This window comes from Urocitellus parryii, chromosome 2, assembly GCF_045843805.1.
Source record: "Urocitellus parryii isolate mUroPar1 chromosome 2, mUroPar1.hap1, whole genome shotgun sequence".
Classification (NCBI taxonomy): domain Eukaryota; kingdom Metazoa; phylum Chordata; class Mammalia; order Rodentia; family Sciuridae; genus Urocitellus; species Urocitellus parryii.
Window position 1 is genome coordinate 131,568,356 of NC_135532.1, and position 22,700 is coordinate 131,591,055.

At 39.9% G+C, this 22,700-nt stretch overlaps 1 protein-coding gene across 2 annotated transcripts in view; it reads right to left on the reverse strand.

Moving 5' to 3' along the window:
• Tnik (TRAF2 and NCK interacting kinase) overlaps positions 1-22,700 on the reverse strand; it is a 380,291-nt gene that overhangs the window by 146,780 nt on the left and 210,811 nt on the right. For both annotated transcript variants that reach the window (XM_026394975.2, XM_026394974.2), the window contains exon 3: positions 12,858-12,914. In XM_026394975.2, the coding sequence (XP_026250760.2) occupies positions 12,858-12,914 (57 nt within the window). The remainder of the gene's footprint in view (positions 1-12,857; positions 12,915-22,700) is intronic.

A 22,700-nucleotide genomic window follows, 5' to 3' on the forward strand; every position in this document is an offset into this window, starting at 1 on the left:
GGTTAGCATATGCATGACTCTGGGCTTGATCACTAACACCGCAAAAAGAAAAAGAAAAAAAGAAAGATGGGGGTGGGAAGGTAGGCACATGTTGTAAGAGCTCAGGAAAGTAACCTACCTTTTTGGAGCCTAAGTTTTCTCATCTATATTGAAATACAGGTATTATAAGTCCCAGTTTTTTGAGATAATTAAATAAGATGAAAGTTATAAAGTGTAATACAAAATAAACATCATTGTTAATGTTTTCAACTAAAGTAAATAAACAACAACAACAAAAAAAAGGTAGGAGAGCAGGAATGCTAGTCATTTGAATTTCAAGTTTAAATTGCATTGTTTCCAAACACAGTTATGGAACATTGGGTCATGGTCATGTAGCTCCAACAGTCAATTTTGATCTTGACCTTCTATGGCCCAGTAAGTGAGCATGCAATTTATCAGGGCTTCAGGGACCCTATTTATCCAGATTTCTAGTCCGAGGCACTAATGGCAGTTAGTGATTCAGTGAAACAGGGAGGATCTTACTAGAGATGACAAGAATTCATTTAACCATGACACAAATGGTCCAGCCAGTTACAATATGGCCCATTGAAGGAAATGAGTTAGAATGTTTCCAAGAGAACAACTGAGGCTAGAATTAGACTAAACAGTCTTAGAAGAAGAGTCATCAGCTATTGTGTAAGTATTCCTACAACTTAATTACTAGGCACAGAGACAAGATCACTGAGAAGCTACCTCATAACAAAAAATAGTGGAACCCAGTTGTCTGAAGTTTAAAAAGAAGAGTAATTTTAATAAGCCAAGTCCAGTACTTTAGGAAGATCTATTACTTCAACCAAAAGACTTCAAAATCAATTCTGATTTATTGTGTTAACTTTAGGCACGACATTTAAACTCTAATGTCAAGTTATTTTCAGCTGTAAATGGGAATAAGAAACCTGTTGAAGTCCTTCTGAGGCTTAGAAATGATGCAGTTCTGACTGAATTATAGCTTTAGAATCAACATAAAGGAGCTTTGAGGGTTTTTTCCTTTGTTTGCCCTTAAGATCATGGGAATCTGTTTATTTTTTAGTATTGGTGGTAGACAGAGGGAAAAAATGGCTGATATTTGACTGTCCCCAACAAAGGTGGCAGCTAATACTTTTCTTAAAATGGGGTTTGGCCACATGAGTTGCTTTGACCAGCAGGACATTAACAAATGTCCTGCAGCAGAGACACGGGAGGCACTTGTGCTTTGAGGATGGCCCTCTACTGCTTACAAAAAATCCTTCCAGCATGTAGGAACTGGCCTCCAGAGGATGAAAAACTGTGCAAAGAGATGGCAACTTTCAAATGCAAACAAACTGGTGATTCTAGGCCAGGCTTTCAAGCTGGTGACAACCTCTGATGGCAATATGATGCTCAGACTATGTTCATAAAGTATAGCCAAAGCCAACCAGACATAATGTTCATTGTATACCATGGGTTGTGTATGCACTATCTCATTTAATACTCAACACAGCTCTATGGTGTCAGTGTTTCCTTTTTAAAGCATATTTTGTATTTGTTCTGACTCGTTCTAGATGACAGTAGAATGCTTTTTGACACATTATATATAAATGCAGTGTGAATTCTCATTCATTTGGTGGTACATGATGTAGTTACAAAATCACATGTGCACATAGGGTAATGATGTCTTTTCATTCTACTGTCATTCATACCCCCATGCCTCCTCCCCTTCCTTCTCTCCCCTCTATCTAGCTGCAATCTCTTTATTCTCTCCCCACCCCTTAGTATGAATAAGCATCCACATAACAGAAAACATTCGGCCTTTGGTTCTTTGGGATTAGCTTATTTCACTTAACATAATATTCTCCAGTTCCATCCATTTACTGGCAAATGCCATAATTTCATTCTTCTTTAAGGCTGAGTAATATTCTTTAGTGTATATATACCACAGTTTCTTTATTCATTTATCTGTTGAAGGGCACCTAGGTTGGTTCCATAGTTTAGCTATTGTGAATTGAGCTGCTATAATCATCGATGCTGCATCACCGAAAAGTATGCTGTTTTTAAGTCCTTTGGGTATAAAGCTAGGAGTGGAATAACTGATGGTTCCATTGCAAGTTTTCTTAGGAATCCCCATACTGGTTTCCGTAGTGGTTGCACCAATTTGCAGTCCAACCAGCAATGTATGAGTGTACCTTTTTCCCCACATCCTCACCATTTATTGTTGCTTGTGTTCTTGATAATTGCCATTTGATGTCAGTGTTTTCAATGATCTGATTTTACAAATGAGGAAAATGAGTCTCAGTTACTTCCCTAAATTCACTCAATTTAAATGTTAAAGCTCAGATCTAATTCGAGATCTGTCAGACTCCAAAGCCAGTAACTCTATACAGAAAACTCCTATATAAAAGGGCAATTACCCACGATGTCTAAAACCAAAGAGCTCTATGAAGAGTTTAGGAGAGACTTAAATCAGGGGTGAAGAGAACCCTGACATTTGTGCTCCAGTTAAAAGAGCCTGTTAGCATACAACAGAACTTGTTTATGCTTAATTTCAAGGAATAAAAGATGGAGTTTTAAGTTTCATATCTATTATATAGGGAAACACATTCTAAGTACCCACAATATGCCAGAATTTAAAAGTGGAATTAATCAGACATTTAATATTACTGTGTCCTATAACAAAAACTTTGCCCAACATTTAACTCTTGATCTATGGAACAAGAATAAACCTATGTTATTCCTATAACAATCCAAGGGACTGATCATCATCATTAAGTCCAGACTCGTAAATGCTTTACCCTATAAGTGTGCAAACTTGGGACACTGGCTAGAACTTTCTCTTTCATAGTAGCTGTTGCTGTTAGACAGGTGTTTGTTTTAACATATCTATCATTCTAACCTTCAGCATTGACTGAATGTGACAAAAATGTGAAGATAATTTATTGTTCAAGGATCATAGAGGACTAGGATTTAAGGAGATTATCTCTATGACTCAGAAAGTGGTCTTAAATTTTTTTTGTAATAATCTGTAGTAGTGAAATTCTTGATAGAAATTTTATTCAGGATGACAATCTATAGCAGACAAAAGCTAATTTTAAATCAATAAACATTCACTTTTATAGCTTTAATTGTATAATATTTACTTACACAGTAAGGAGAGACTGCTTTAGTGACTATAAAATTAGAATTTGTAAAAGAAATTTAAAGTCATGTATTTGCTTCAATGTCAACTAATTTTTAGTTTTGTTTCAGTTTGAAGGCAAAGAGAAAAATCTCCATTTCCTGAGATAAGTAGTTGCAAATGGTAAAAGCTGTTTTTAGAGTTCACCCTGAAATTTCAGTAGTAACTTCATACTAAATGACATTCTGCATGTGAATGGGGTGACCTAGCATCCAAATTAAGAGGCAGGCATTTTCTAATTTAGTCAAAGTTGATATCTAACAAACGATTTGAGATCTGCTTTTTAAATCACAGTTTAATGTTAAAATACATTAGAAAATAAATGAAAATTAAGCACCTGTGAATCACCAAAAAATCAATGTAGGGTTATGTGCTTGCAATCTATATTTTTACAAAGCTGAGAAACAAGCCCAGAGTGGCTCAATAAGTTGCCTAATTCTGCACCTCTTCATTGCAGCATTGACAACTGAGGACTTTGCCATGACATTCTGCAGGCAGCAATGGATTTGTTGTATGTATCCATCCTAAGCTCAATGAATTCATTAAACAAATATTTACTAAATACCAACTCTATCCTAGGCATAATGCTCAGCGCTAATAACATAGTAATATAACCATGAGCATACTAGATTCAAGCTCTGCCAAAATGAAACTTTCTGGAGTCTAGTGGGAGACAAACATGTACAACAAAGAATGATATAGATGTATGCAAAATTACTGCCATGAGACATATGTCATAGCTGATCTTACTGGACCCAAGAATTGCGAGTTTGTGTTGAGTTCTGAATTCCATGTGGAAGTCATCCACTGAGGGACAGGAAAGAGAAAGCATGATATCTAAAATTGGGGAAGGAATCATTTTTCTTGGAGAAAACAGCACATGCCAAGGCCCTGTAGCTGCAGGGGGATTGCATACAACTTCCTAAGATGGGTCATTGTGCCCGAGGAAGAAAAACGAACTGTCTACAAGAGGCCCAGTAACTAACAGCAATGTGCCTTGCACACCATGTCTGCCATATCTAATGCTTTGTAACTATATTTACTTCTTACACTAACTTTATCAAAGAAGTGATTTTATTCACATTTCTAGATATAGAATAGAGAAAGTTAAGCAATATGCCCAGGGTAAGAGAACCATGAAGTGTCAAAAGTAGAGCTCTGGAAGAGACTGATCATTGGGCCAACCTTCACTCTCTTACTTAGAGGAACGCATAATGAAGTAGGATGTGTATCTTTCTCATACCAAAGCCTCTACTGAAGCATAAAAGAAAACCATGAATTAAATAAATAAAAAGATCTAAACTCAAGTGACCCAGAAGTAAACCAATTGTAACCCCAGGATGATGTCATTCATTTGGCTAAAGTCCACCAATAATGAGATAGCTTATATCCTCAAAGATCCTGGTAAAAGGCCACAGGGATTGGAATGAATTGTGTTTTCTAACAGCAAAGATAATGTAATTGATCATGTCTCCCTCTGTGACTTTGGTTATCAGGAAAAATAACTACCAAGTTATCTGAACACCCAACGATTCCAAGCACCCCAACTTCTTGAGCCAATTTCCTCATCTGCATGCTTCTGAACCTCACGAGGGACTGAGAGCTTTAAATAAAATCTTGACCAAATGTTTGGAGATATATGAACAAAAGGCACCAATGAGTACAAACACTATGATGCAAAAATATTTTCTGTGGTCTGCAATTTGGATTTTACTTTCATCTGGCTTTCAACTCTTTATATTTCATGTTTATATGTACATCATCATTTTGTGTAGCACCTACTATGGGCCAGGTTCTACATTAGCAAGCTCTGCAGGGGAGACCATGGTGGAACAAGCACAGCTTCTGTTCCTGGCTTTAGAGCTCATGGAAATCAGTAGGCTTTAAATGATGCAGGACTTTTCATAAGGTCCAGACCAAAGAAGAGCTTAAGTCATCAGGAAGAAAGCCAAAATATTGACAAGGAAGTCAAGCCACAAAAAAACAACCAACCAACCCCACAAAACAATAAGAGAAAGCCCAGAAAAGAAAGGGGGCAGACCCATGAGGTGGAGAAGTGTGGACAGTACAAAGGAGGGAATGGGCCTCCAGAGGAGACCCCTACAGTCCATAGAGGAGGAACTCTCCTGTTATTCTGCATCTGAGCACCCAAGAATTCCAAGCACCCCAACTTCTTGAGCCAATTTCCTCATCTGCATGCTTCTGAACCTCACAAGGGACTGAGAGCTTTAAATAAGATTTTAACCAAATGTTTGGAGATATATGAACAAAAGACACCAATGAATACAAACCATTATGATGCAAAAATCTTTTTTTAAAACAAGTTCCCATCTTTATTAGTTTGGAGGTATGGATAGTAGCTCCCAGGTCCATGTGTTTGCTTTTAAGCAATCTCCCTAACATGTAAGCATACACACAGAACAAGCCCAATATCCAGGCCATACACCAGCACACACGAATGTGCAAAGACCCAGACACACACAAGCCACCAAAGGGGTATAATCTGCATGCAAGGTAAGGACAGACGCTGAAGTGTGCACAGAGTGGGCAGCTCAATCTGCTCACTTTTAGAACTCTAGAAGCTTTCCAAGTTGTACATGGAGTACAGCATACACAGCTGAAGCACCGGAAATAGCCCCAAAGGTGCAGAGTATTACGGAGACAAAAAGACATTTTATCTTTGTTCTGTGAAAAGTTCTTATTTCTGTGCTTTATCCGAATGTTCTGCCTGCTAGACATGTCTGAACAGCCCCAAAGGAGAACTTCTGAGGTGGTCTCTGCAAACGAGGAGTTCAGGAGAGGATTCCCAGGCTGTGCTGAACCTACCTGAGGGGCAGCTCCCACCTGTGGAGAGCCTCCCTCCCCACCACTAACCAAGGTCTGCCCATGCTGTAGATCTCACCTAGGGGTCACTGTTAGAGTGTAAATGTGAGATGTCCCCCAAAAGCTCATGTATGAGATAATGCAAGAAGGTTCAGGGGTGAAATATTTGGGTTATGAGAGCCTTAACCCAATCAGTGCATTAATCCCCTGACAGGGATTAACTGAGTGGTAACTGAAGGCAGGTAGGGTGTGGCGGGAGGAGGTGGGTCCCTTGGTGGGTGCCTTTGGGGTTTATATTTTGTCCTTGTTTGAGCAGAACTCGCTCTCTGCTTCCTGATGCCATGTTCCCTGCGTCTTTCTTCTCCCACTCTTTGGCCATGATGTTCTGCCTCACCCCCAGCCCTGAGGACCAGAGGTGGTCATCTATGGACGAAGACCTCTGAAACTGTGAGTCCCCAAATAAACGTTTCCTCCTTCATGGCGGGTCTTTTGGTTCCAGCGGTGAAAAAGCTGACTAAAACAGTTGCTTTCTCAGAGAACATTTTCTGACCACCCAGCTAAATTAGTTTTCTCTTAAAATTCTTCCTTGATCCTCTGTACACTCCTTGAAAGCAAATCAGAACTCTGATGAAGTTACTGTCTCACTGTCAAATGCTTTTCACACATGTTGGAATAGAAGATTCCAGAAGATGGTGCCTGTTTCTGTCTTGTTCATTTCTATCACCTTGGAGTTCACCATTTCCATTTACTTATTTTCGATGAGTGAAAAGATGAAATCCTTTTTGTGATTCTGGTCTTCAGCTTTCCAGAGAGAATCTAGCCCTACTGTCTTTCCTGGATCCTTCCTGGGTACTTATATTTTAATAGAGACATTCTATTCAGGGTAGGACTAACAACCCTGTGACTGAGATGGAGAGACAGACCAAGTCTATTTATACATATTAACAATTAACTCACACGAGTATGGCACGAAACATAGTTCTAAAGACGGGTTGCCACCACACACGTAGCTGCAGAGTTGCAATGGATACTCTAGAATCCCCTTCATTCCTATGACCTGTCCCACTCAGTCAGTCTCTGTATCTTACCAAGACTCATCATTAAAACCATGTATTAAGGATGTATTACTATATGTCAGATACTAGTTAGCATGTCCCTCTTTAGTCTCAGAACAAGCTTACCATATTTGTATACTCATCTAACTCAAGAAAACTGAGAGAGGCTCAGAAAGGTTAAGAAATCTATGCAAGGTCATAATCAGTAAGGGGAAGAGTGGGATGTGAACCAGCTCTGCCTGAATCTGAAGGTCACGCTCTGGAGACTCCTCCCATCTCTTATCCTATGAGACCGCTGTGGTAAGTGTGGATACACCCTGCCAGACTGCACTTGAACTGTGCTTCTGCCATTTCCTCATGATGGGGCTTTGGTGAGTTGCTTTCAATTCCTCCTTTGTAAAATGGATATAATAACAATATTCCCTTGAGGGGAGTTGTTGGAAAGATCATATGAGTTAATACACACTGAACACTAACAGCAATAGCACTTGGCATATAATAAGCACTCAATTGATGTTAGCCATTTTTATTTTGGCCATGGCAATTGTTGTTAGCATTAATAGTATCATTATGGGTTGTGCTAGTATTCACTCCATGGAACTCCTTCCCATGGGAGGGATGAAACAAAAGTACTTGAAGCACTGTGTCCCCTTGACTCTACCACATGATCCAGGAAAGGAAGATTTTTTTTTCTTTTTGTCCAATTTTAGCAAACATCCACTAAGCCCTTTAACATAAGCAAAGTACCCTATGTATGACAGGCTACTGGGAGAAGGCCACATCCTTACTCTTCAATAAGAGATGGAGACTGTTCCTGGGCTTCACCTACAACAATTCAGTAAGACAAAAGCCTGAACTCAAAAACAGGGCTTAAGACAGATCCTTCTAGCAGGCAAAACGCAACCATGTGACTCTGCTGCTGTTCAACCTCTGGCCCTGCACTGGCTGCCGCAGTGGTTTGGGGAAAGGGGCCAGTACTAAGGCCTCCTAACCCCAGTAAAGCAATCAAACAAACCAACCTGTATGTCTCTTTTATATATTGGGTTTCCCCAAGACTATTTGATCAAAGTGGTGTATGGGAGGAAAAAAAATGAAAACCTTGTAAACTCCTTGTTACAGTATTCAATTCTTTCATGACCTGGTCATGATTTGTCTGGATTTTTCTTGTATCAATTTCTTGTTGGCAGTTTTCAACATCAAAACTAAGCTGTGTACGGCTTCCAGAACATGTTTCTTCAGCCTCCATGCCTTGGCACATCCTGTGTCCTTGGCCAGAAATTTATTTCCTTGGTTACTCTCCAGGGCTGGTAGTAAAGACTGCCCTATCAAACCTGATAAGTAACCTTCTTTATGAGTTTTGTAACTTTATTGCAAAAGGTATAACTTTCCTTTAAAACATTTACAGTCAAGTTGTGTTATCATGAGCTCCTCTGCAGGCAAAGGATCATTTGTTCATCTTTAAATTTTCCTTGTCTGTCATCAGGTAGGTGTTTAGCAGATGTTTGCTGAATAAATCCATCAAAAAGGAATCACACTAAATGAAACACTAAATAACACTCTATATTAATTGAAGGCCTATAGCAATGTGGCTGAGAGGATGAAATTAAACTTCTCAGGCTGAAATATTCACCATACCCCAGAAGAGTCATGTAACATGGAGCAAGATACTTAATATGTTCTGTTTCCACATCTCTAAAATGGGATTAATAACGGAACCCATTGTGTAGGTTGTTGAGGGGATTAAATGGATTCATATACACAAAGTATTTCAAGAAGTTCTACTGTATAATAATCACGCCATCAATGTTAGCTATCATAATTATTATTTTTGTCTAGATATAAAAAAGCGGATAAGAGACAATTTATTTAAGGACCAAATCTGATTTCTGCACATCCACAGCACCTTGCCCGCTCATTTCTGCAACAGTTCTTGGGTTTTGCTCTGAGGGATCAGTTCTCCCTAACTCTTAGTCCCTGTGTAGATTCCAGAACCAGGCAGCTAACCCAAATCTGGCTAAAAAGAATCACAGACTGGTTCAGGGATGGGGACATGACCCAAGTGAGGTCACGGATACTCAGACTGACACTTGTGCTGGGACTAATGACAATGAGGTCATGAGAACAGGAGCCTGGAGCTGGGGGTGGGAAGAAAGCAGAGCCCAGAGATGGACAAAGACAAAATTTCCCATCAGATCATGTGACTTCCTGGATCCTGCTGAATTTTTGTGAGCATGTGTCTGTTTGTTTTAATGTATACAAGCCAGTAAGTTCCATTTCAGCTTCATCAGTTTGAGGAAAGTTTTGGCAACCCCCCCCCCACACACACACACACTCCAAAGTGTTCTGAGTAATGTAATCATAACCAGTAATCGTAAAGGTAAAAGCTTACAATATTAAGTAATTATTTCACTAAGTCTTATGTGTACTTTAGGTTTTCTTTGTAAAGGGACTAGCTTATTCAGGGATTTTTTTATTCAAATGAAAATGGGGATTAGTTAAAAGATGATTAAAGAACCACAGGCTCTTCACACTTGGTGTCCAGAAAAGAGTTAATACAAGATCCAGGAAAAGGATCTCTAACTCTGGGGTGTATAGGCCTTCTTGAGGAGCTTATAGAAAAGACAGATTCAGAGGCTGCACCTTCTGCAGCAGGCGCAGGTATCTGACCAGTACCACTGAGGTTGGAAGTCTGATTCCTCTTAGCTGTTGTAGATAAATCTAGAGAACACAAATCCAGCAGGGAAGAAAGCTCCATAAAGCAATGAAATGGAGAGATTTTCATAATGATTTGGGGAACTAAAAGAACTTCTAAACCAAGGCCAAGAGTAAGCAGTAATTCTGAAGCAAATGCCGACCACTTTCGAAGGGCCTCAGTTCTCAGGCTGGAAGGATAAAGGCACTGTATCTAATTCTCTCTGTGGCTGCTTTCTATAAAAAAGGAAGTGACATTGAATAGCAACAATAATTTAAAAATTAATTTCAAGCTATGACTTCATAAATTTCATTAAAATAAACTATAGTAGTGTGTAGTAGGTCACAGCACACAATCAACAAAGATGATCTTTGAGAATTCATCTCAGTTTTTAACAGAGCAGCTATAATGAGCACAATTATGATAATTGGTAAGAAGCTTTTGCAGCATTCCATCGTACACAAAAGACAACTTGGAAAAATGGAGTTGCTTGTTTTACAAAGGCCCCACATGAATTTCACAAAGGAAATTTTATGTTGACTGTGATACGTAAGGGGATGATACAAAAGTCACCTGATGCCCATCAGACACCATGGACATAAGAAAACCATTTCCTGGTGTGTATCCATGTTTGCCTTTGTTCAAAATCAGTGGTTAAATAATAGTCGATAATGTCATTATCCCAGAAACTTCCCTGGCTTTCTGAACAGGGGTTTTCCAACAGAGTTGAACCCAAATACTATAAAGCATCCATTGTACATAATGGGTTGACACTCCCAGGCATGTAAAATGGTGTTAGTATTGTACCAGCCTTGGGAAAACTGAGAAAGTAACTCTCAAATAATTTTCTGTAGAATTTCACTATGTAATGAAACCCAGTTTAGAAGGGCTGACCCTCCTTGATCTGAACAAACACACTCTAGGATAAACTATTGGGTGACTTTCTTTCTTTTTTTTTTTTAGCTCTAAGCAAGTGGTTCTCTGAACAATTTAAATCCTCACCAATAGAACCAGAAACTGGAAAATTACTTTTCAATGTTCTCAAGTCAAACTTTGTACATCAACAACATTGTGCACTGAGATGAATGATGATGTCAGTGAGATGCGAATGTAGTTCTGCAGAGCCACACAACAGAACCTAATCTACAGCATGAATGTCTTGGACTCCATCCACAGCCATTAGTTGTTAAACTGCCAAGCACATCTCATTATGTGGAGATCTGATTCAATCCAAGGAAAACACAGTAGTATGACTTCAGCAAAATTGCAAAACAAACTCTGATATGTTCTGTGGTTGGGTTTTTGTTAAAGATTTACAAACTGATAATGGGTTTCAAGGCAAAGGCTTATAGTATCTGAATTTGATTTTGGTGTCAGACCCTGCTAAGTGAACTATCCCAAATATCCACTTCCCCTTCATTTCTAACCTACATAACTTATTTTTAATAGGACACATCGGTATTCTAAAAAGACTACATTTCCCAAGCTCCTTTGCAACTAAATATAGCTAATGGAAACAGAAGCAAAGATGTTGTATCCAAGTACAAAAGATTTCACTGGAATGGGCTCTTTCTGCATCCTTGAGCTCATCCGCCTTTTTTTGTTTTTGCAGTCACAGAGTATGATCATTGGAAATCCAACAACCATCTTGAACCACAGAGTGACATTAAGAAGGGAGGCTTTGTGCTAGAATGACAGGGCAGAGAGATAAGTACTTTCTCTGCTCCACCACACTGCTGCCACACATCCCTGGACTGTCAACTTTCAGATCTCTTCCACATGAGAGAGTAAGACTCTTCTACATCCTTAACCCTCTGCTTCAAATGGGAGAGCATAACCCTAATTAATATAATCCAAATGCAATTTCTTTTTTAGTCAAGGCAAAGTGAATTCAAAACCTAATTGAGATTAAATATTTGAACTGATTTGTAACCTCTGCAACTGGAATAATGTTCTTAAGACAAGCAAAAAGAAGTAGAACTTCAACCAAGTAGTAACATACATAGGAACAAAACTTTTTTATTTTATTAATTATTTTTTTAAATTTTCATTAATTATATCTAACTTCTTAAATATAATTTAAAGAGTAATTCAGATCAGTTAATAGCCAAGTAAAGAAAACACAATGTGTGGTATAAATGAGAATTGGTAAAATTGGTATTGTGGTATGTAATCGCCATCTAACATATACTTATCAAAGGTAACAGACTCGGTCTGGAAAGCTTTGGTTTAAAGTCTGGCCTATAGACATACTGTGTGTTTTTCTTGTTTGTATCTTGGTTCTCAATACCTTTGTGTGACTCATTCACTCTGTGTCTACTTATATTGAGTATTCCACTTCTCGGCCAAAAGGGACTTTGGTGTTTTAGTTTTCATGTACAGCAGACAGATAACTCAGAAAAATCCTCAGGACAATAAAAATTATTAGCATGCTTTTGATGTCCAGTGAATCCTTTCAAGTCTGATTTTCACTCTGCACTCTTGAAAAGGCATTAAAATATTTTAAACAGATCTAGCAAACGGATTGAAAGCATTAGATTGCATTTAAAATAAAACCTGCTCCTTAGATTGCTTTTGATCATCCAGGAAGACATCTTGTTTCAGTGTTATTCTATAATAAATAAAAATTTGTGGTTACATGATTATTTGGTCAAAAAATTTGACCAAATAATATTTAACATGAATATGGAAAATATTCATGTTAAATATCCTACTAGAAGTTTAGAGCTATCCAAGCTCTTGTCTACTCCAGTGTTAGGTAGACCTTTGGGGAAACTGTTAAGACCCATCTCGTCTGTGTAATCTCAGCATTATTCTTTTAATGCCTTGAAATCCTTGTTCTGCCTTCATATGCAAATATCCATGGTTATGTTTATGTAAATTATTGGCACATTATTCACTCTACCTACAGCGGTATGTAGGTACTGAATTTAATTAGAGTGATTTATCCATGGTCTCCCTAGTCTCTTGTTGCACACTCTATATGAGAAGCACAAGTGGGTAAGGATCTTAAATATTTAGAAGGATTATTTTAAATAATCTTTAATAAAACATTTTTTTCTATCACTAGCTACTTTGTTAGAAATATATAGCTATTGAGACAATAAGGATACATTACCCCTGTGACATCCATGACCTTAATGGCTGCCAGCTGGCCCGTTTTGACATGACGACCCTGTAAAGAAAAAAAAAAAAAAAAGATTTAGTTCTGATGAGTAATATCAGCATTCTGTTCCAACCATAAAAAATTGCCAGAGTCAATGTTACTGTATGTCAATGGGGACACAAACTCACTCACATACACACTTCAAATGTTGTGAAGATTCATTTCTAGTTAGTATTTATTTTGTAAAACATTCCTCATCATTTTGTCTTTTGGGGTTACTTTCGCAGTGGGTATCAAATTAAATAAAAAGTGCAATGGTGAACAATTTGGTTCTGTTCCTCTCCAAAATGTAAGTAAGAGCTTGGGTGAGAGGTGGATTTATGTGGAAGGGGAGCCCAGCCTGGATGGAGGTCACATGAATGTCCATCAGAAGAAACAAGTGGAGAAACTTTAGTTGCCCTGATTCTTAATATTAAGTACTATAACAAAATCAGCTGTATACAATTTTACTACAATTCACTTGAGATTGTTCATTTATCTTTATCTTAGAAGGGGATCTAAAATGAAATAGCAATTAATCATAGTAGTAGCCAAGACAGTGCTGAGCTTTAGCAACAGCTCCCCACAAGTGGGCATCTTTGGATTTTGGAACAAAAACAAATGCAGCAACCACACTGAGGAATCAGAAGAAAATGGCACAGCAGTGAAGAGCAGGGCAATCCCACAGTTTCTCTTTGCTCGCTCCTTAAAGAAACTTAACGTATACTCTGATAACAGCAAAGACGATCAGATCCCTTACTTGTAAACACATTTTATATATGGTTCCCCAAATACATTTTATTACTACAAATTGAGTATCCTTTATCAGAAATGCTTGTTTCAGATATTTTTCCCATATTTCAGAATATATGCATATATATAAATGAGATGGGATTCCAGTCTAAACAGGAAATCCCTTTGTTTCCTGTATAGCTTCCACCCAGGTTGAAGGTAATTTTATGTATTTTTAGTGTGCCTGTGTCTTGATGGTGACAATCCCATGAGGTCAGGTGTGAAATTTCCACTTGGGGCATCATGTTGGTGCTAAAAGTTCCAGATTTTGGAAAACTTGAGATTTTTGGAGTAGGGATCTCAATCTACAGTGCTATCAGGTAGTATATTATAGTTTCTAAGATCAGCCAGGCTCAAATCCTAGCTGCATGACCTAAAACAAGTCCCTTCCCCTTTTAAATCTCAGTTTTCTCATCGAAATAAAACCTTAATTGGAATTTCCCTGGTCCAAGCCGGGGCCTGATACCCAGTCTAGTCAGTCCTCCCTCTCAAACTCTTTCCTGTGGGAGTGCTGAATGCACCTTTGCCAACATACAGTTTGAGAAACTTAGCACTCAGATTTTTAACTCTTTAAGATGCAGGGAGTCCTCTCTGAGTGAATAATTGGTTACAAGGGTAGAACAACCACCTTGCTCTTTCTAACAGCACCCTGAGACTGAGCAGAACTAGCTTACAGCAGTACTGGTCCAAGAAGCAAGGAGACAGAAAAGCAATCCACAATATACCTCAGATGCAAGGTGCTGGGTCGTCTGGGGCTTGAAATCAATAAAATATCTGCTATTTTTTGAACTTAGGGTTTTTTTTTTTGTTTATTTTTTAGTAACCACTATGTTGTGAAAAAGAAAAGCATGTATTTTTTCCTCCATTTTAAATTTCACCTCCAAACTGAAATAATAGTTCTCCATGGATCTAACAGCAGAGAGAAGTCAGCGAGATCCTGCAGGTGAGGACAACAGGAGCCTCAACACAGTCCCAGATCCAGGTATCCCCACGTGCTGGATTGGGAAGGCTTCAGAGTTATCAGAGCCTGATGATCATGGAGTGCCCAAGAACCCGCCCAGCATAAGCAGCCCTACATCACTGGAGGACATCAGATCAAATGAGGATCCAGATTGAGGGGGATCTGAAGGGAATGGCTAGGAGTAAACTGACCTTTAGGTCATCAGAAACCTGAAGCACAGTTGCAATTAGGAATTTTTAAGGAGGCAACCTGACAAAAAAAAAACCAATAAATTGAGGAGAACAGCCCCTAAGGTGCCTAACGATCCTGGTTTTTTACAGGTGACGCCAAAATCTCACAGCTAATGAGGCCTGTCTCCCAGGACGCCTTCACCTCTATCCACTGCTGCCATCTGGCTCTTTTTTTTTTTTTGTGCATAAAATATTTTATTTTATTCTAATTTGTTATACATGACGGCAGAATGCAATTCATTTCATATTACACATATAGAGCACAATTTTTCAAGTCTCTGGTTGTGCACAAAGTATTTTCACACCATTTGTGTCTTCATACATGTACTTAGGGAAATGATGTCTAACTCATTCCACCATCATTCCTACCCCATTCCCCCTGCTTTTCCCTCCCTCCCCTTTGCCCTATCTAAATTCCTCCGTTCCTCCCAAGCCACCCCCACCATCACCATTATGAGTCAGCATCCTCATATCAAAGAAAACATTCGGCCTTTGTTTTTTTGGGAATTGGCTTGCTTTACTTAGCATTATATTCTTCAGCTTCATCCATTTACCTGCATATGTCATGATTTTATTGTCTTTTTTTTTCTTTTTTTTAATTTTTATTGGTTGTTCACAACATTACAAAGCTCTTGACATATCATATTTCATACATTAGATTGAAGTGGGTTATGAACTCCCAATTTTACCCCAAATGCAGATTGCAGAATCACGTCGGTTACACATCCACAATTTTACATAATGCCCAATTAGTAATTGTTGTATTTTGCTACCTTTCCTATCCCCTACTATCCCCCCTCCCCTCCCCTCCCATCTTTTCTCTCTACCTCATCTACTGTAATTCATTTCTCTCCTTGTTTATTGCCATCTGGCTCTTGACAAACCCTCACTGGTGAAATTTTAAAATGATTTTTCTAAACAAACTTTTTCATATTTTACTTGAATTACACACTGAACTGTTCATCTTTTGCTTCACATCAGAGTTTTTTAAACTTCTTGTTCTATTTGGGGGCAGGGTACTGAGGGAGGATGTTATATCACGAGCGAATATAAAGTACATGTTGCTCTCAACTTTAATTTATTTCCACTTACAAAGAGAAATTAAAAATACAAACATAGACAGTATCTAAATTTGAATCTAAAATACCTGTTCAACTAAGGACTAAAAAATAAATTATAAAAAGAAAAAAATCACTAGACAAGAGTTTAAAAAAAATATCTCCACAAAAATAGAGGACATGTTTTGTCAGAGTGCGGTTGCTGAGTTCATTCATTCTTTCTTTCTTTTTTTCTTTTCCTTTTTGTACCAAGGATAAAACCCAGGGAAATTCTACCATTGAGCCACATCCCAGCCCTTTTTACTTTTTATTTTGAGACAGGGTCTTGCCAAGTTACTGAAGCTGGCCTCGAACTTGTAATTTTCCTGCCTCCTCAGCCTCTCAAGTCACTGGGATATTACAGGTGTGTGCCATCACTCCCAGCTCCTGAGTCATTTCTTTTCTTTTTTTTCTTGGTACCAGGGATTAAACCCAGGGGTGCTTAACCACTGAGCCACATCACCAGTCGTTTTTTTATTTTTCATTTTGAGACAGGGTCACACTAAAATGTGGAGGCTGGCCTCAGACTTGCAGTCCTTTTGCCTCCGCCTCCTGAGTCACTGGGATAACAGGCCTGTGCCACGCCTGGGTCATTTCTGAATAAAAGCATAAACTAAGAATTTATTTTCCTCCTGAAATAATCAATATTAACAAAAGTTAATAAACCAACTAAATCTATAAAAAAAAAAAACCCACAAAACTGACCCAAAATCTAGTGTCAGATAATATCCTAAAGCATAGAAGAATGGTCCCCCATGGGGGAAAGCAGATCATATGGGGTCATGGGTGCTGGGAGCCCGGGCCAGTCTGATTCTCAGACATGCTCACAAACACACTTGTCTCTCCTTCTCTTTTCTTCCACCTCACTTTGAGGTTAAGAACTACACCTATTTCAGTTCCATATAAAATAATTCAACATCAAGGTAAAAATCCAACTCACTCAAGTAGTACAGTACGCTAGCCCTTCCTTTATCTCCTCCGAAAATGAATGCAAGAGAAAAACAGCGGTTTTATCTGAAATAGGCACATAACCCTCACCTGTGTTATTGCTGTTATTTTCTAAGAAACAGCAAGACAGCTCTCCAGCTGCTAGCCTGAGGCCAGGCTGGAAGGGAGCACGCTTTCATTTCTAGGTCACTGAAATACATTTGTTTCTAGCAGAGTACACAAGCCAAAGTGAGGTCATTGAAAATGCAGACAGTCCCCCCACCATCTCCACACCCCTGTCCAAGGACTGGCATGAAGGCAGAGTGGCTCATTCTTCAAATGTGGCTTGGAGTTAATCTCACCTTTACTGAGGCAGTCTGCAATTTCCTACTTGCAAATGAGTGCACTACCTTTGAGCTTCGCAGCATCCTATGCTAACCCCATTGATCAGAGTGCCGTGATATTTTTCAAAATGAGTGTGACCAGAACCATGAAAATACATCAAACCAAATTGAGGACCTGGGGGGAGTAATTCAATCGAAGAGTGCTTGCCTAGCATGCATGAGGCCCTGGGTTTGATCCCCAGCACCATAAAACAAAACAAAACAAAATAGTGTAGAACATGTAGTAATGGCAGCTGTTGCTTCATTAATCAATTGTTCTGGCTACATCCATCTATATCAGTGTCTATCTGTCTACCAGTCATTGAGGCTGGGATGCACCATCCAGATTCTCCATTACAGAATGAAGCACCTCAATCAGGTCTCTCTCTCTCTGGGACATACTCCCGAGGGCATGCTCCCTCCTGGAGACAGCTGAGAAAGAATGACAGCTTGGATAAGGACAGAAATGAAGAATGAGACTGAGATGTCAGAGGCAGACAGAGCCAGGAGATATTCAGAAGGCCAAAGCAGCAGGACTTGAGATTGGGTACATATTTCCCCCATGCCTCTCACAGGGACTCAGGGAAATATTTGCTAAATAGCAGACTGAATGAAGGAGTGAGATTTGAGGATTGCATTTGGGTTCCTGGTATCGTCCACATGTCCACTTTGGTTTCCCTCACCCCTTACATTTCTATCCAGCCCTCGACATAGTGCCTGGGACCAGATAGGGTGAGATTATAAGCAAGGTTTACAATCATTTTGTCCATAAATAAGAAAGTGAAAGATGAATTTCAGTGGATGAAGATCTTTTAAACTCCACAGAGAAACCAATTTCCTTTTTTTTTCCTCCATAGATCACAGGAAAACTAGAAATTAGCTTTAGCTCAGCTGTACCTCCGAGCTGTACAGACAAGAGCAAAGGTGAATTCTGGCTTTTCACTACCCGTCAAGATGAAAGCTTAAAGGCACCTATCTGGATGCTTTCAGGAATGCAACTTTGCTTTGTGAAAATATGTCTGGAGGCAGAGAGAGGTAGACAAGATAACTTTATGGAAAGATTCCAAAAATCCTTAAGATTAAGAACGTGAATGTTCACCGAACACACTTGGCACAGGGTCTACTCCCAGGGTTTCCCCAGGTCAGAGGAAGCCCCTGGGTTTCCTTGGCTAGCCTGTGCCTTCTACTGGTAGCTTAAAACAGCCTGCTGGGCACGTCTGCAGAACTGCGATCCAGCTGCTTCGTTCGGCTCCCAGACGGTGGCACGGGGAAGTGAGGTACTGACACGGGGCCGTTCCCACGCAACCGCTCCCACCCTGGCACCCTCGCTGTGAATTCCTCTGCCTGGCACCTCTGAGTGGCAGAGAATGGATAGTTTTCAAGACTGTTCAGGGGTGGGCCAGCTGAGAGCTAAGGCTTCCTCACAGATGCAAGGTGGGAACAAGAGGCTGCTTCATTTCCCTGTGTGGCAGTCTTGGTGGCTGCCAGCTGGGCTCAGTTTATAAATCAAAATGGATGCAAATCATATAGTCACAATTTTTAGCAGACAACGGTTAATGTATGCAGATTCCATGGCAGGGAGCCTAGTGCCTGCACCCAAGAAAGGCATGCAGAGCTTTAGTGACAGCCGTGGCGAGGCAGATGAGCTAAGGGGTGGCCGGAGCTGGGAAAGCAAGGAGAACCAGTCTCGGGGCCATGGCCTCAAGCCAAGAACACATTTCCAGTGACCTCCTCGCACCCAAAAAATAAGCACAAATCAGAGATGTACCAGCTCTTGCCTAATTTAGGTCACAGAATCACCACATCATGTGGCCTCTTATTCTGGGAGAACCTAATCCCCTGGACATGGGGGTACAAAGGATGGGGACAGAACATGCTCAAGCAGCCAACTCTTCAGCCTCCTCAAATATTCTGCTCCTTCCCACGGGCACAATAGTCTTCTCTGTCCTCCAAATCAGGGGTGGCATCCAGGGACAGAAACAGTGTTTTAAAGCCTTGGGACCTGGACCCCAGTCCAAGATGAAGTGTATAATCCAAAGAGGAACAAATATGAGAACCCTGTGGTGAACTGGGTTTTTTCTCCCCCACAGACAAGAGGCATTCAAATTAAGCAAGAATCTTTTATTTTTAAAAATGTGGGTATCAAAATTAATGGAATGTTCTTAATTTTTAAAGCTTAACCATAGTTAATAGGCTTCTGTCAGTTCCCAATGGTTGTTTTTGGTTTTCTACTGTGGGTGACAAAGTAAGATTTTAATACTCTGAAATCTTGGAGGAAGAAGTATTTTAGAAGTACATGGATATAGTAATGGTAGCGGGGTCAGTAACTCTCTTCAGACACAAAGATGGGCTGTTCTTGATGCAAACTGTAAAAAGTGACATGTGAAAGGGCTTAGCCCTCAACAGCTTGCACTAGCCTGTGTGACTTGCACAGAAACCAACTTCTCTTCTGCTCTAGCCCCCAAGTCTTAATGCCTTTGGGCCTTAAGATGCAGTGAGTGTCTCAGGCCCCTGCCCTGCACACAATTGAAGGGGAAGCTTCTCAAAGGCAGGGCCTCTGCCTGACATCTGTTTGATCCTCTGACCTTCCTGAGGGAGCTTTTTTAACCTGCAAGTGTTAAATGATGCTTGGAAACATGCAAGCTTGTAGGCCTAGTGAGCCCTTTACGTTGCCACAAATCACAATGCGCAGACTCCAGTGATCCATCAGAAGAAGATCCAGCTGGAAGAACCCTGATAAAGCTTGCAGAGAGACTGCTTCCACTATTCCTTAAAGAAAAGGGGACCAGAGAAGGGCTCAAGTACCTTAACTGGAGGGGATAACCTGCAGCATCTGACCTGTTTTGCTCCACAAGGTTTTGTTTTTGTTTTCTTTTCCAAGTGTTAACTAACAAATGCAAGTAGGCCCTGGGGACCTCAGTGGCCATTAGCACTGTGCATTTCATAATCTCACTGGTTTCCCTGAGGACAGGGTCAGGCAGAGAAAGTCACTACAGGAGAAAAGCAAGACTAGACAATGCCTGCCCAAGCCCTCCACCTCTGGCTCCCTTTTCCTCAGACAATGCTAACTGGAGGCTGGAGGACCCACGGCTCATTTTTTAAGATGTCTAATCAATGGCTCCTCTGCGGACTGCTGCACAAGGCAGCTCCCCTTAGGAGCTCTGGCAGGCCCTGCGCTCACTCCATCCCACCTCCCCGCTGCAGATTAAAAAGATATATTATGTCTTTTTCCCTTGGCCCTGCACAGGTCTGCCCACTGACAGGGCTACATTTCACTGCACCTACGGTATGGCTTCAACATGAAGCCAGCCACCCGCAGACAGGAGCTGCAGCAGCAAGATCAGGGCTTCAAGTCCAGTGCAGTTCACAAAGAAAAGGACCACAGTGTTCCCAGCTGTCATTCTCGGAGCCCTAGGAACACAAATGGGGATCCATTTGACTCTTTATCGGGGCTGCTGGTGAATAAACCCTCTCCCACAGTGTCCTCAAACCTCCAGAAGTTTTAATTAAAACAAAAGAAATGTCAAACAGGAAAGCACTGGAATATAATTAGGGCCCACCACACCTCAAGTAATACGGGGGTGGTGGGGGGAGACAAGTAATGAAAGGAAAGCTTTCATGTTCTTACTGAATCCCTGCTCTGTTGCTGACACAAAAATCAATTTCGGTAGGCTTTAGTTGTATCTGAGCAGGAACACGAGCGACAGATGAAATTTAGTGAGCAATTTACTGGAGTCATAATGATTCCCAATGGAAGGGAAAAAAAGACTATGATGAGCCCTCCTAACCAAATGTCTCTCGATAAGAAACTGTATGTGTGCATTATAGAATCTGTATTATATATGGGGGAGGGGTTAAGACTCATCTATGTTTTATTCTTTAAAAAAATATATAAACTTGACATCACACCCTATAAAACATGGTTTTCAACAGGGTAATTGTGCCCTCCAGGGGACATCTGACTGCTGTGACTGGTGCTACTGGCATCTAGTGCTACTGGCATCTAATACATAGAGGCCAGGAATGCTAGGAAACCTTCCGTATTTCTCAGAGTACCCCCCTTCCTCCAACAAAGAATTATTGTACACAAAATATCAACGGGATCAAGTTGAAAAACCTGTTTTAAGAGAATTTGACGTTTAATGGGTGCCCTGTGGATGCTGAATGCTATGCTAGTGTCACTAATATTACAAAGATGAAAAGGTAAGGCCTTGTCCTCAGGGATTTCTCATAGGTAGGAGGAGAGACAGGGTGGATGGGAACAGCATTATTCTTTCTTTGCTTAGTAGCATTTTAAAAATGAAAAAAAAATTGGTTTTTTGTTTGTTTTTTGAGGAAGGGAATACTTCTGAAATCCCAATATCTACATAGATTCTTTAAAAGAATACAGGTAATATTAACACTAATGTAACGGCACCTGAGACCACTTTCCTTCTGGGTTTTTTCATGTAATAGGGCAATTCTAAGATCTTCACTATCATTAAGTAGCATATTCTAGTTTTTTTAAAAAACGCAGTAAAGTAGCATTAGGACTAAACGGAATTTGGTTTATGATATTTGGACACAGAGGTACCATTTCTGCTAATTATATTAATTTTTGAAAGTCTGTCCTTTTAAAAAGTTGTCCTATTATTGCTTTTCAACAATATTTAGATCTTTGTAATAAAAGTTCGCATGTGTGTATGCATTCCATCCTCACAAACACTTATGGTTTTTAACTATTGGCAGCTTGAGGCAGGAATAAAATAATTTTGTTTAAAATATAAATCATGATGAACTTAAAATAAATGATCAATTATAAGAAGATAGCAGTATCTGCCTTTATTCAATGGAAGGTCTTCATGTGCAAGGATATGGGAATCTTGCAATTGCTGTACCAGATCTGTTTCCAATAAATAAGGAAAGTAGAATCATAGCTTTATAGAAAGAATAAGATGAGCAACATGATTCTATATCACTGACAACCATCACCGCCTTTGAGGTACTTAAGGATTAAAGAACCCAAGCTTCCTGGACACAGGCAAAGAATATACAAATATGGATCCCTCGCTGTGTTTGGGAGGATCACTTCAGCTGCAATAGAAATCTCTGCTGAAAATCTCTCCCCCTGATGGATGTCTTCCTGTCCTCACAGGCTGCACCAGCAATTGTGCTTTCTGAGCAAAGATCTGAATGTTATTGTTTGGGTAGGAATGCAAGAGGACATAAAGGACATCAGAAAACAGAAAGTTGTTTTTAAAGGCAGGTGGCACTTATATATTCATATTCTTTCAAAGTGGATGGCCATCATAGATGACAGCGATTGGTCATCAAACACATCCATCCCCAGGAAGCTAGTCTCTGGGAGCAAGGATACAAGTGCCTCATGGGACACCTCTGTCTTCCCCTCCAGGACGATAATGCTGGGAACACTTTTGTCTGAAATC